General features: G+C 29.8%; 1 protein-coding gene across 2 annotated transcripts; it reads left to right on the top strand.

Annotated features, from left to right (window-relative positions):
• Positions 1 to 2,907: 2,907 nt before the first annotated feature.
• LOC111034813 (amino acid transporter AVT1J-like) lies at positions 2,908 to 13,364 on the top strand. Of its 2 annotated transcripts, none has more exons than XM_022316193.1 (6): positions 2,908 to 3,816; positions 9,532 to 9,658; positions 10,492 to 10,663; positions 11,260 to 11,460; positions 12,291 to 12,541; positions 13,123 to 13,364. In XM_022316193.1, the coding sequence occupies exons 1-6, from the start codon at positions 3,502 to 3,504 to the stop codon at positions 13,347 to 13,349; spliced, it is 1,293 nt and encodes a 430-aa protein (XP_022171885.1). In that variant the 5' UTR covers positions 2,908 to 3,501; the 3' UTR covers positions 13,350 to 13,364. The 2 variants fall into 2 exon arrangements, with proteins under 2 accessions (XP_022171885.1, XP_022171886.1); XM_022316194.1 differs by having other exon boundaries at positions 2,909 to 3,816; positions 11,272 to 11,460.
• The last annotated feature ends 585 nt before the right edge of the window (positions 13,365 to 13,949 follow it).

Raw genomic sequence — 13,949 nt, forward strand, 5'->3', positions numbered from 1 at the left:
AATTTTAAAACATTCGAATTAAAAGAACACAAACAGAAAAATAGGTTTTTTGAAACAGTTATTGAGATTTGAGAGAGATCTTCATTTAAAAAAATTTATTTTTTCTCTTTTTTTGGTTAAACTTCCAATGAAAATAGAGCGAAAATGTTTCAAGTAGATTAAGTGCCTATTAACTAAGTTGAATTAAGTTTTTTGCACTTTAAAACGAGTATTATACACCAACTTTTTTATGTAGGTGCCCGTGACATAGGTACTTATTTATGTATAATGTTATTACGAATCTAGTTAATGCAGACTTGCCTACGCATAATATTGAACATCGCGGTCACGATGGACGATTCGTATTACAAAAATATTATGATAAATAACTATAATATGTGTTCAGATTTTGGACAGTCGACATCCATAAATGCATAATAATGACTGTAGACGCGAACATCTTATAAATAATTGTGGCTCATAAGGCTCATAATAATACAATTCTATTACAATAATAGTGTACTGTGTAACGGTGATTATAGTTGGAATTGAACTAACCTGATCAACAACATTATAATATAGTAAATGTAAATTTAAAGCATCTAAACTTAGAATTTTGTTTTCATAAATTGTTGGGCCAAATAGATAATACCCCTCTATAATTTGAATTACACAACATCGATGTATTTGAAAGCAGTAACGATAACTCTCCCATTTTTTTTTAGTGGTTATTGACATCTGTAATTGCAGCGATATAGAGTTGTATAGTATCAGTTTTTGTAATTTGTAACTCCTACAGATTCCTAATTTTTTATAATGATAAGTTTAAACTTTTCGAAATAATGAGTGTAATAATAATTAATTGAATCACTTTGCAAGTATTTATTCTATATTACGATTTACGTTTTGGTTTAGCCGTATTGGTACCGAGAAAAGTATAACTATTTTTGAAATATTTTTTTAAAGTAATTGTGATAAAATATATCAAAACATTTATAAAGTAAACATTATAGTTAATTTAAATACTTTAAAATATCCGTAACATACCACAGAACACAAATAAATAACAAAAATATTAAATTAAACGACATACCTACAAATTACATTTTTTTTAAGAAATTCCTAAAATGTTTTAAGTATACAGAATGTTCGATAAAATAATTTTAGAAAAGTGTTTAAAAAGTATTCAGAATTCCATACTATACCCAAAAACTAAAGTATTTCACCCATTTATACAGCACCAAAAGTTCAAGCTTCGAGGGATATGATGAAATATATTTTAATGTATTATACATTTAAATTTTAAATAATATTTAAAATGTTATGTATTAATTTAACATAGAAAATATACGTATTATATTACTTAGTAGTACCGTTAACTGCTGTTTTCTTATTAACATAATCAATGACTATACGTGTATTCTTATCTGAAAAAAATTTTTTGCCAATTATAATTAAAGTATTATAATTTGAAATTTAAATAGGAGTGATGAGGTCTTATCATGTTTTTCATACTTTTATTACAACCACGCAACGGTTAACTCTAATTAACCATTTGTTTTATAGGTCGTTGACGGTAACCTTTCTTGTAACTTTCTATTAGAATATTATTCTTAAAAGACATGTAATTTATTAAGTTATACATAATATACATTTGGTATCAGCTGTATAATATTATAGCATCAGTTTTTAAATAAAAAGTTTACATTTAAGAAGATGTGTACCATATAGCAAATTCACATTTAGCAGAACTAACCCTCGATACTTTCATTATTAGAGTAAATTCATAAACTATTAAACTTTTAGTTAAGAATATAATCTATTACTCTACGTTGACTTTTTTTACCATGATTTAATTTTTAAGCACTTTATAAGCATTTTTTTTTTAATTTCACTCCCACAACTTACATAAAAATTTAAATATCATAAAAACCCAACTTAGTGACTCAGGTAATGTTCTTAACTTAAAGGTTAAGTTAGGTTAAATACCCTAAAAATATTTATTTTGTAAAACTAATTATCCAATAATTATGAGCTGCTAAACAGTAAACATTTCAAGTTTACCAACTACTTTAATGCCACATAAGACATTGAAATAATATATTGATTTTTGAATCACAATCAATTTTCGGCTTTATTTGATTTCCGCTTGAGAATTATATACAATTACACAAGCAGGGATGTCACGAATCTTTGTTTATCGGATAGCTCGAATGGAAGTAATTGCTACGAGTATTATTAATTAATAATTATTCATCCTTTGGTTTCTCTAAAAATCTCTAATTATTAGTATAAGAAAATGAGTGGGTAAGTATAGGTAAAATAAAACTGCGTATATCATACGTGATAAAATATATTATTTTTTTAGATTTCGAAATTAACTAAAAATTGTTGTTTTTTATTTTTTATTAAATACTTTTAACTTTTGATCACATGAAAACATATTTTCATGCAACGCGCTGAAGAAATTATTATTTATTACCCACTGAAAACAAAATAAAATCTACGTCAAATTCCAAAAGAGCCAAAATCAATACAACTACTCGACAACGTGGCATCACAATATTAATAATATTATTTCATTATGTTCATACTGTTTCATAATCGCGTTATGTGCGTAGAGAGTTTAGGCCAATCCGGACGGCACAATAATCATCAACATTTCAGCCGTCGAATATAATAATATCATTACATCATGACGAAGAAGCGGTTTGTTTTTGCAGTTCAATATAATAGCGCGCGTTCAACGCCGCCGAAAGAAACGTGTGGGCCGCCGCGCGCCGTCGGTATAATGTGCGCGCTGCGAGAGTCGTGGTGGCCGCCTGTATCGGCGTGTCGATGTCGAGTGACGGGGCTAGGCGCGGGGAGTGTAAGGGCGAAAGAGCGAGAGCGGTAATCCGCGGCGGAGCGAGTGTGCGTATGTGCGTATGTGCGTAGTGCGTATGTGCCAGTGCGTGTAGCGCGCGCCTTGGATGACGGGAAAGACGACGGACGAGAAGAAGTGAGCGGACGACGAAAAACACGTGCGAGTGGAAAATCAAAAATGCCTATTACAGCCGAGGCGACATCGATGCGCGTGCGTCCGTCGGCGTACCTACAACAACTTACTGCGATAGTGTCAGAGACAGCGCCGCAGCGGCAGCCGCCGAGTCCGTAAAATGTGCATCGTAGCTTACAACAACAATATCAACAACAACAACAACGACAATAATAATAATAATAATAATATAAGCGCGTGTGTTCTTCGTCGGGCATTCACACCCGCCGCTTACCACCACCATCGGAGCAATAGTGCGTAGACGGACCAATGAGAACGGTCGGCGTCGTCTCCCCGCCACATCAGGTTTCCCGCGGCCGGGACCCTTCGGCGGCGATATTTAATCAACACTCGCACGAGCCAGGACAATCATTCGGGCATTCCACCGTCGAGACTCCGAGTGCGTAGATGCGCATTGTACACTGTCGCTGCAGACCGAATGTGGTCGAGTTATTCCATTAACTACCTATTGACGAACAACAACTATGATATATGCGGATTTTGCGGAACGCGGTAGCCTACAGTCGGTGATGGACGAGGACGAACAACCGCGGGTTTTTCAGATACGCGGCCACCTGGTGCACGGCATACCGCAGGTCGGCGACTCAAACTACGATCCGGCGTGTCCCACATGCAACCCGGGCTCGATGAACGACATGAGCACACCTACCGCGGTCGTGGTAGCGCCGTCGATCGCGGCCACCGCGGTAGCAGTCCCGGGCCCTATCCCGGGGACCAACGACTACAATAACGGACAGCAACTGGAAAACGGATCATCGGCTTTAATACGACAACAAGAGGTAAATTATTAGAAATAAATTATACGTTGTTGAATGTCACGAAAAATGTACGAAGGTTTTTAATTTTTCGACCTTATGATGTTTTTTGGACTTAATTGAAAATTGTAGGTGTTTTATAGAAATAATCAAATAACTAAAAAATTATTTATTCAAAAAAAAAAAAAATACCTATTATTTGAATTTTGGTTTTATATTTTTTGCTTGATATTGAAATAAACTGTAATAGTCGGTACTCGATGTACGTATAAACGTATATTATACGGATTTCCTGGATATGTCCAGTAGTCCCGATATCTTTAACATGGTATCTTTTTATTAATTGATACATATTAAGCACTGTTATAAATACCTGTAGTCAGTGGCGGCGCGAACTTTTTGAGTCTTTGAAGCAAATTGTACATTTTTAATATTTTTACCATCAACCATCCCCTTTATTACATCAAAAAACATTATCAAATGATAATTTACCATGTTAAAGCTCTGAAGCCATGAAGCAATTGCTTCAAATAGTATTATATCCCGCCGCCACTGCCTGTAGTTAACTATGATATTCAGATAAAAAAATATCGAAAGATCTATGATCATTAATATTATTTATTTACTAATAATATTATCTAATGCTTATGATTACATAGAGTCAAATGCATTTGATAATTTTTGAGTGCATATTTGACTGGTTTTTAGAGCACCTCCCCGCTCTACTAATCGTCATAAAATTATAAGTTACTAATTATAATATTTTACCATATTTTATCCTAAGTCGTATTTTACGAACACGGAAGAGACGAGTTATTCACACGCGTTGTTTAGTCCTGTTCGTCTTATATTTTATTTATGCATCTATGACTGTATAACGTGATGTTAATTGTTATTACTATAGTTATTACTCATTTATTTTTATAGTTTTAATTAAAATTGGTATTTAGTTATAAGACATTATTAGAAATTATTATTGTTATATGTTTATTATTTTACTGTGGTTTCATTTCAAAGCACGTCGGATATTATTTTTGTTTTGATTCGTTAAATTTTTTAGTTTCCAATGTCTACCGGCTACCCATTGTTTGGATGACACCACCGTTAACATGTCTTATTTTTAAAATAATGTAGTTTTAGAAAATTACTTTGAGATTATTATAATAATCACTTGAAATATTTTCTTAAATTACCGTCGATTAAGATTTTTGACACAGCACAAACATTTTGAGTTAAGTAAAGTCAAAAATATTTTTTTTTTATTGTAACATTGAAATATTGTTAGTTAACTTTTTGTTTCACCTAAACTAAGCATGTGACATATCAACATTTTAGATTGTTAGTGCACTAACACGAAGCAATAAATGTATTGTTATTACAATGATGCGTATTTTAGATTTTGAACGGAACGACTTTACAATGATGTGTGTTTTTTTGTGTCTGTCATCAACTTTTGGAGCAGTAAAAATTGCTCCGATTTTCATCGACAGCATCTTTTCTGGTACGAAAGTGAATCTAGTTAGTACTTTGGAGGGTCAAGAGTAAAAAATTCCCAATAGTTTTCAAAAGTTGCAAGAAAAACAAACGAAAAATTAAAGAAAAAAGGGAATTTTTACGGAAAACCGTTTCCGACAAAATCGATTTTGGTTTTTGATGTGACTCTAAGAAAAATGACCGTAGATACATGAAATTTTCACAGAATGTTTTTATCGACAATTTCTCATAAGTATGGTTATATTTATTATATGATTTTCAAAATATTTTGAGTCGTGTTGAACTATAATATATAGGTAGGCATATGAAATGTTCGATTATTATTATCTTGTTTTTAACTAATTTCGACAAAAAATGTTTAGCTTGGTCAAAAAAATAGAAAATGTATACAAAGTTTTTATAAGTGATAATTAAAAAAAAAAATAGTGTAAATCCAGAATATTTTTCTATGAGCGTTTGATGTTAGAATTTTGATAAAAGTCATAAAAATCACAAAAAATCACAAAATATTTTCAGTTAGAAATTCATAAAAAAAGTTCCTTTTACATCATAGATTTTAAAATTTAATACAAGATTCCGTACATTTATATACCCTCGTCAAAAAAAAAAATGTCCATTGGAAATTCATATTAAATTGTTATGAGTAGAGGTCGGATTTATATTCTTTTAAAATCCTTAAAATATGATGTTTGTATGTCACATAAAATAAGCAATATATTCTCTTAATATTCCTTTAAAATACCAGATATATGATGTTTTATGTCCTTAAATATGCAAAATATTCTTTTGATATAAAAAAAAAAACAGTTTAAATTAATTTTTTATTAATTTGGTTTTAAAAATATTTAATTAAATTAATTTTACAATAACAATTAATTACTATATATTGTTCGATGTATATTCGTGTCAGCTAACGAAATAACCGTTGTGCTTTCGCAATCGATAAGGAATACCTGGAGATTAATATTTATTAAAATCCGGAAATAAATAATTTAGTAAACAATGTATTTATCAAATGCTGATATGCGTGAAATATGTTCATTATATGCCGGGTATCACAAAAATATTCCCAAATATTCTCTAACGTGTTAAATATTCTCTAACCTCTAAAATATGCTTTTTTATGCAAAATAAATTTTTTCCTGTGAATTCTGTGTTTCATGATTCGTAAAGATTTCTCACTCCCATTTAACTGCATAAACTAGAAACAAATATGTAAAATCATAAAAATCCGACCTCTAGTTATGAGCGTTTAAAGTTGAAATTTGTACAACATTGTATATCCACACAATTTCTCATGCAGCGATTTTCTTGTTTTGTTGTAATTCAAAAACAAATAACATTAGATACTTGAAATGTACACCATATGTTTATTTTATTAGTTATTAAACTTGATAAAACTTTCAACATTTTCAAAATATTTTGATTCGTTTTGAGATGTTTACAGACAATTTCAATTTTTCTATTTTTTAAATTTTTTTTTAAATTTGTGTTTACACGATAAATAGTTGAAATAATGCTTCAATTTTCAACTTCAGCGTCTTGTTCGACGGTGAAATGAATCTAGTTGGAGCGGTCAAAATTTAAAATTCCTCATAGTCTTTAAAAGTGCCGGGAAAATCAAAAATAAATAAGGAAAACGGGAATTTTTATTGAAAATCAGTTTTTGACAAAATCGATTTTGGTTTTGGTGTCGGTAACTCTAAAACAAATTACCATAGACTTATGAAATTTTCACTGAATTACTGTACTAGCATTTTCTATATACACCATAACGTTTTGACTTGTTTTAAGTTGTTTATGGACATTTTCTGTTTCTAATTTGTTTATTTTTTTTTCTATAAATGTCAATAAAATGTGTTGGCTCTGTCAAAAAGCTTAAAAATGTAATACAAGGCTCCTGATATATTATTACAATATCAGTTGTAAAATATTAAAAATACTTATGTACATTTTTGTTTTATAAGCATTTAAAGTTACAATTACGGCAAAATTATCGAATTGAAAATGAACAAATTTTTTTTCAGTTAAATATTTATAAAATTTTCAACTTTTATGGCTAAAGATCAAAAATGTAAAACAAAGTAGCACACAATTAGTTAATTCTGTTACCAAAAAATCTAAAAAATGCATTAACACAGTTTTTTTTTATAGTTATTTTATGTTTAAACTTTAAATTGTTATAATTTAAAATTATTCTTCCGTGGGTACCTACTTAAAACTTCTGGAGTAATATACTATATTATGCTATATACTATATTATTATATTGTATGCACACAATGACTTTTCAAATGAAATTTTTTTGTCGAAAATGAATTTAACCTGGTGTAATACTAATGCTTAATATTAAAATAAATTACTTCAATCACAATAATATCATCAAATATATTAAATTACTAAGTAATATTATAGGCTAATAGACTCCGTCTTTGTTCAGAATCGTTTTTCTTACACAATGATTTTATCTTATTGCGTTCAAATTTAGCACCATCCATTACAGTCCCCAACTTGTAACCTACTGTTCGGCAGAGCGACACCCACTTACCCGTTTTTTATATACGGTTATGGCACAACTGGAACTTTTATGCAATACTATAGTTTTCAAACTCACAAATTTTTTTGTATTTTTTATAATTTTAAAATTTATCATTACAGATATTTGAAAATGTATTGTGTTGAAACAAAGCCATACTGATATTTTTAATTTTTGAGGGGGGGGGGAGGCACAAAATGATGTTATACTAACTCGTTATGCAATTCGTAGGCAACCAAACTATGTAATATGGGGCTTTCACACTGTAATCGTTGGTAGGTATTCTAAAAAACCTGTAAACATATATTTTAAACATTATGTTATTTTTTTAATGCCTTGGAGCTTTATTATGTAAGCGAATCAAAGGTCTTTATAAGTATGTTTAACAATTATCTACTTATTTCGTTAAGTGTATACTAGATATTAATAATATAATATAGAATTTATTTTTTTAGATGATATTTATTAAACGATTAATAGAAATAAAATAGTTGTAGAGTCTGTACTTATAACAATTGAATATACTATGAATACCTATTAAGTATTCGTAATATACTTATATCTATGTAAATGATAAAAATATTCGTTAACTATTTTTTTTTTTTGGGGGGGGGGAGGGAGTTGAGCGTCCCTATGTCCCTATTTGCGCCTTTGTAATAAGTACGATATGGATACACTGAAAACATGGTATTGGTCTTGCCAATATTGCGGTATTTATAATACAAATTTGTAAGTTATGTTATAAGTTATAATAAAAACTTTAAATGAAAAAATAAATACAATAAATATTTACATATATGTTATTTAATAGTGATTTAAATAACCCCTTTTGGTTCTGAACTATAGTTATAACGATTCTATCTAGATGATAATAATTTAGTTAGCCAAAAAGTACTATGTAATTCATATTCGTTGTATCAACCATTCAATAATAATATGATATTATTTATATTATTGTATGCACATAACCGATAAGAACATTTATATCAACAAAATAACAATTCATTATATAAAATAATAATAATAGTGTTAACATCCCGTGAAAATCGTGAGAAATTATGTTGATTCTTTTATTTGACAATCATTAAAAATAATTCTTTAAGAAGTATATTGTACACGTTTCTAATGTAAAAAAATTTTTTTTGGGAGGAGGAAATGCAATGACACCGCTATAACTCATAATTATTGTTAGTTGAACTTTCATTTGGTCCAGCACTCTGTCATAATAATAATCTTATACCTACGTTATACATTATTCATTCATGTTTAATACGAATATTCGTATTAAAATATGCATACATGATACATTTTTCGGTGTTGTTATCTGTTAACAATCATAATTATATAAAATCATATAATACTTTTTACCAACAGTTATGACATATTGATTGTTGCTTATATAATCTTTTAATTTATTAATTTTTTGCTATTTGAAAATTGCATAAGTTGATAATAATTATTGAAGTCAGTATTAGGATTTAATATTATAAAATGAAAGGAGAATATAATAAATATACAATATACATATATACATTTTGTATACATAATATTGTGTTGAACGGCCAGGTGAAATGTTGAAAATTACGTACCTATAAAGCTCGTATAACTGCAAAAAAAAATACTGAAATGACGGCCTTAGTCAATATTCTTACATATAATAAGTCCACAAATTAATTTTTGTAGACAAATGTTAACTTTTTGAATTTTACAGGGAGCGATATCAAGCACTGATGATAACTATTCTAGTGGATTCATAACTGGTATTGCTGTTGTGTTCATATCAGGTGAGATGGCTGGAATCGGAATGCTCGCCGCTCCGTGGGCAGTGGTTAACTTAGGTAAGTCTCTGATTGTAATAATTGTACAATGTACCACAATATGTTTCGTGTAACATACAGTTGTAATTATTTAGGACGATAGTTTGATAGTTAGTTTGAAAGCAATAGTAAAATTTAATACATTTACTTATATATATGTATATATATATATTATATATATATATATATATATTTGAACTTTTCTATGAAAAAATACACCGTTCTATCAGGTTAGGTTTTCTAATATTTTTCTTTTACCTATACCTAAATGGGTAATCATATTTTGTATGGTATAACACAATATTATTATATTTTTACAATTAAATTAGACTATTGGGTACATATAAGGTGTACTTGCCATATTATTTGAAGTACATTTGTATATATTGTTAGGTACACTTTTGAGACTGCAGGCAATACACTTTTTAATTTTTTTTATGCAATTTTTAAATAATTACATAACTATACATAATATGTAGAAAACTGGGAAGGTCGTTATTCAAAACACTGGGTCAAATCTATAATGTGCGCGAGGTGTTCGTCAATTTTTCACTAACCGATCACAGTGCAACAATTAGTTTCTTTTTTTATTGGAATGTAACTTTATTCTACTATAATATTGTTTAAAATAGAAATTCATAATAGTTATCCATAGTTATATATTCATAGTTATTCGTAGTTATTCATAATTTATTAACCTCCCCTCCCCCTCCCAGCATCACATATGAACGATTATATCTATAATAACTTGCAGGAGGTTTACAATACATGTATATCATAGATGTAGGTATATATTAGTATAAGTACCCTTTTTAACCCGATTGATTATTATGACCTGTGTTCATTGTTTTCAGGATGGATGGGATTTATATTATTAATTACATTCGGCATCGCCACTGCCTACAGTGCTTCATGTTTGGGTACATGTTGGTTAATCATCGAGGAGAGGTATCCTCAGTATCGGATATACCCCATACCCGACCCATATCCTACGATTGCCATGCATGCTATCGGCCGACGGACTAGGTATTTATACATTAATATGTAACTCATATTATTCACGATCTGTCATTGTTATTGCCTTATCAACAACAATGTACAGATGAACGATGACTTTCGTATATATCTACATTACAATTAAAAAAAGGTGGAAGCAGTAGATAATTGCTCTGCTTTACAGTTACTTCTCCTACAGTAGATATCGTGTGTTGAACTCGTCATTGAGTAAGTCATTGTAATGTATTTGTTGAATTTGAATTCAATGATAAATCATTACATACGAAAAGTGATTCTGAGCAGAGACAGTCCGTCAACCAATTTATTACTAAGTTTATTTAATTATACATTTATGTTACCGTTAAAGTATCTTATTTAACTATTAGTAATATTTGCTATTGTAGATCGAATTAATTTGTACGTCCTCGTGAACGAAATTTTTGGTTACAATGTGTAAATATTCTAAATTCAAATACGCCGAAAGTCATTGTTCCCAGTTGCCAGGGTCGTTTATATATTTCCGCGACAATATAGCGACTTACACAACTATAATCACAATACTATTAATATAAACTTTTGTCAAAAATTGGAGATACTATACACATGTAATTGTTTTAACTTATTAGTGTGGTTTTTAGTTACCTGACAAAAGCGTGCATTCATATAACACTGTTTGGATCAGCAACAGTATACTTAATGCTAATAGCGCAGTCTGCCCAGAAATTGTTTTTGGGCACACATCCAGAAATCGAATTTTCTACCTGGCTATTTGTGTTTTCTGTTTCTTTAAGTTCGCTCATGTTTTTGGAGTCGCCGAAGGATTATTGGTAAGTACCTTTACATGTTTCTGTTATATTGAAAAAATGTGTATGTGCTTGCACGTGCGTATGAAGTTACGAAACTTCTTGTTGTTCCTTTTTAGTGATATTTGAAAATGAACAATCTCGCATCAAGGACTTGCATAAATTGTTAGGATTTTAGGTTCAAGTTCATGATTTATATATTTGATTCTTTTTATTTATTCTACTTATTCATTTACTCTCTTTATTAATTTTACTTAATAAACGACATCTTTCAGCATAAGTTTTAACCATAGTACAACCTGCAATCGTTAAGATCTTCATAATTATTAACTATCTAAATAAACAATAATGATACTAATAATATATTATAAGCATACAAATTGAAGTAACTTACAGTATATATCTATTAAAACGACGCCTCTTTTTCTCACTATTCCACTCTAACTGTTAAATGTGTATCTAAATAAATAAAAATAATAATAATCGGATTTATATGATTTATATTTTATGTATTTTTCGTTCTCATGAAAATTAGCGTGTCATGAGCATGAAACCGTGAGCATAATTTCGTTACAAATTTTTCGGCGTTGTTCACTATGTAAAGAAGTTTGATTTAAAAAAAAATTATTAGTGGGTAATACAGTGAAACTTTCATATCACGAAGTCTCATGAGTCGTGAGCAACATATAGCAACAGTACCGTTGTCGGAGGCATGTGATATTAAACGCATTATTACAGATGACAATTGACAGTTATAATGTATCTACTTGAATACTATATAAACTATAAAAAAGTTATAATATAAATAAATTATGATTGTTAATCTTACAATAATATGTTTTTATCATGAACAGTATAGTGGCCGTCGGTGCGTTACTCACGACGATGACGTCCTGTTACTTCATCCTAATGCAAATGTTACTGGACGAACGTATCAAAGAAGGCTCGGAGACCGACACACATACAATTATGTCAGCCAACCAATTTTTCTTGTCCTTTGGATCAATACTTTTCTCTTATGGTGGAGCGGCATCATTCCCGGTTATCCGTTTTCAAATGTTCAAACGGGACGAGTTTTCGCGCAGCGTGGTAACCTCATTTATCGGTGAGTATATTGCTATTATTAATAAAACATGTTATCTTTTTTAGGTGGAGTAAATGGATGTGGTTACTGAATAATCGTATAATAGGTGGCATGATAACCGATAAGTACCCTGGTATAAATTTTAGGCGTCTGATTGACATAATAATACTAGGGAAAATATTTGCAAACAATATTTTGAATTCACTATTTTGAATGCACCCGCCTCTGCTGTAACAGTATATTATTTGTCTACAATATCTTAATATTTAATTAAGATATAAGTAATAAGTATTAGCATAACATAGAAATACATTCGTAGGCTTATAAATTACTTTATGGTGATTTACGGATTAATAAAATATGTGACGATTTAAATTATTGTAAATGGATGAGTTTCGCATTACCTCGCATTTCGATGTCTCTCTACGAGTATTTGTATGAAAGATGTTGCTCACATCACCTCCCGAAGAACTATTTGACTTACCTGCTACCTACCTTTATTATATCTATGTATTGTTATTTGTTTCGACAAACATGATTGATTAATCAAATACTATTTCAGGCATGTGTGGTTATTTATTTATTTTTTATCCTTGTTTCAGTTTTGACTATTCTGTTCGGGTCAATTGTTGTTGGAGGATACATCGTATATGGCCATACAATTAATCCCAACATCCTCATGTCCCTCGGTGAATCTTGGCTATCGTACGCGGCGATTGTTTTGATGGCTGGACATTTAATTTTGGGATTCGTCATCATGGTTAAACCGGTGTCTGAACAAGTGGAATCGTTCTTTAACACACCACACAGTAAGCACTATAATAAATGATTGTTGTTAAATCGATATAATATAATTTATTACACCGCATTAAAACTATTAACTTCATGTTATTATAATATTCATCGCGGCCCACCGAATTTCAACCCTTTTTGCTTGCTGTGATTTTATAAGGATAATTAAACGATAAAATATAAAACACAGTTAAGACCATTCAAGTTAAACTAAGTTAGTATAAAAATAATATAACCTTAAAGTCATACATTTTTAGTTGTATCGACTTGTACCCAAGTATACATGTTAAATAAAAAAAAATTGTGAAAGTAGGTAGCCGCTCATCTGCTGTACATACAATTGGTATTGAGTATGATTCGCCATCGTGGAGTAAGTCCTTGTAATGTATGTAGGTACCTACTATTATGTGTCAAATTGATAAATCATTACTTACTCTTTCTAAGCGAAGAATGTCTGAATGTCTGTCAACCTATATTAAGTATAAAGTATATTTTATAATATATTAATTATATTGCTATTTAAGTTATTTATTTTACTATTAGTAAAACTATTAGTTTTTTTTTTTTTAATAATAATTTCTTTAAAACAAAATATATTTTTCGGGTTAATATAAAATTAAAACAAGAATTTACTTAG

Source organism: Myzus persicae, unplaced genomic scaffold (assembly GCF_001856785.1).
Source record: "Myzus persicae strain clone G006 unplaced genomic scaffold, MPER_G0061.0, whole genome shotgun sequence".
In the NCBI taxonomy this organism is placed as follows: Eukaryota; Metazoa; Arthropoda; class Insecta; order Hemiptera; family Aphididae; genus Myzus; species Myzus persicae.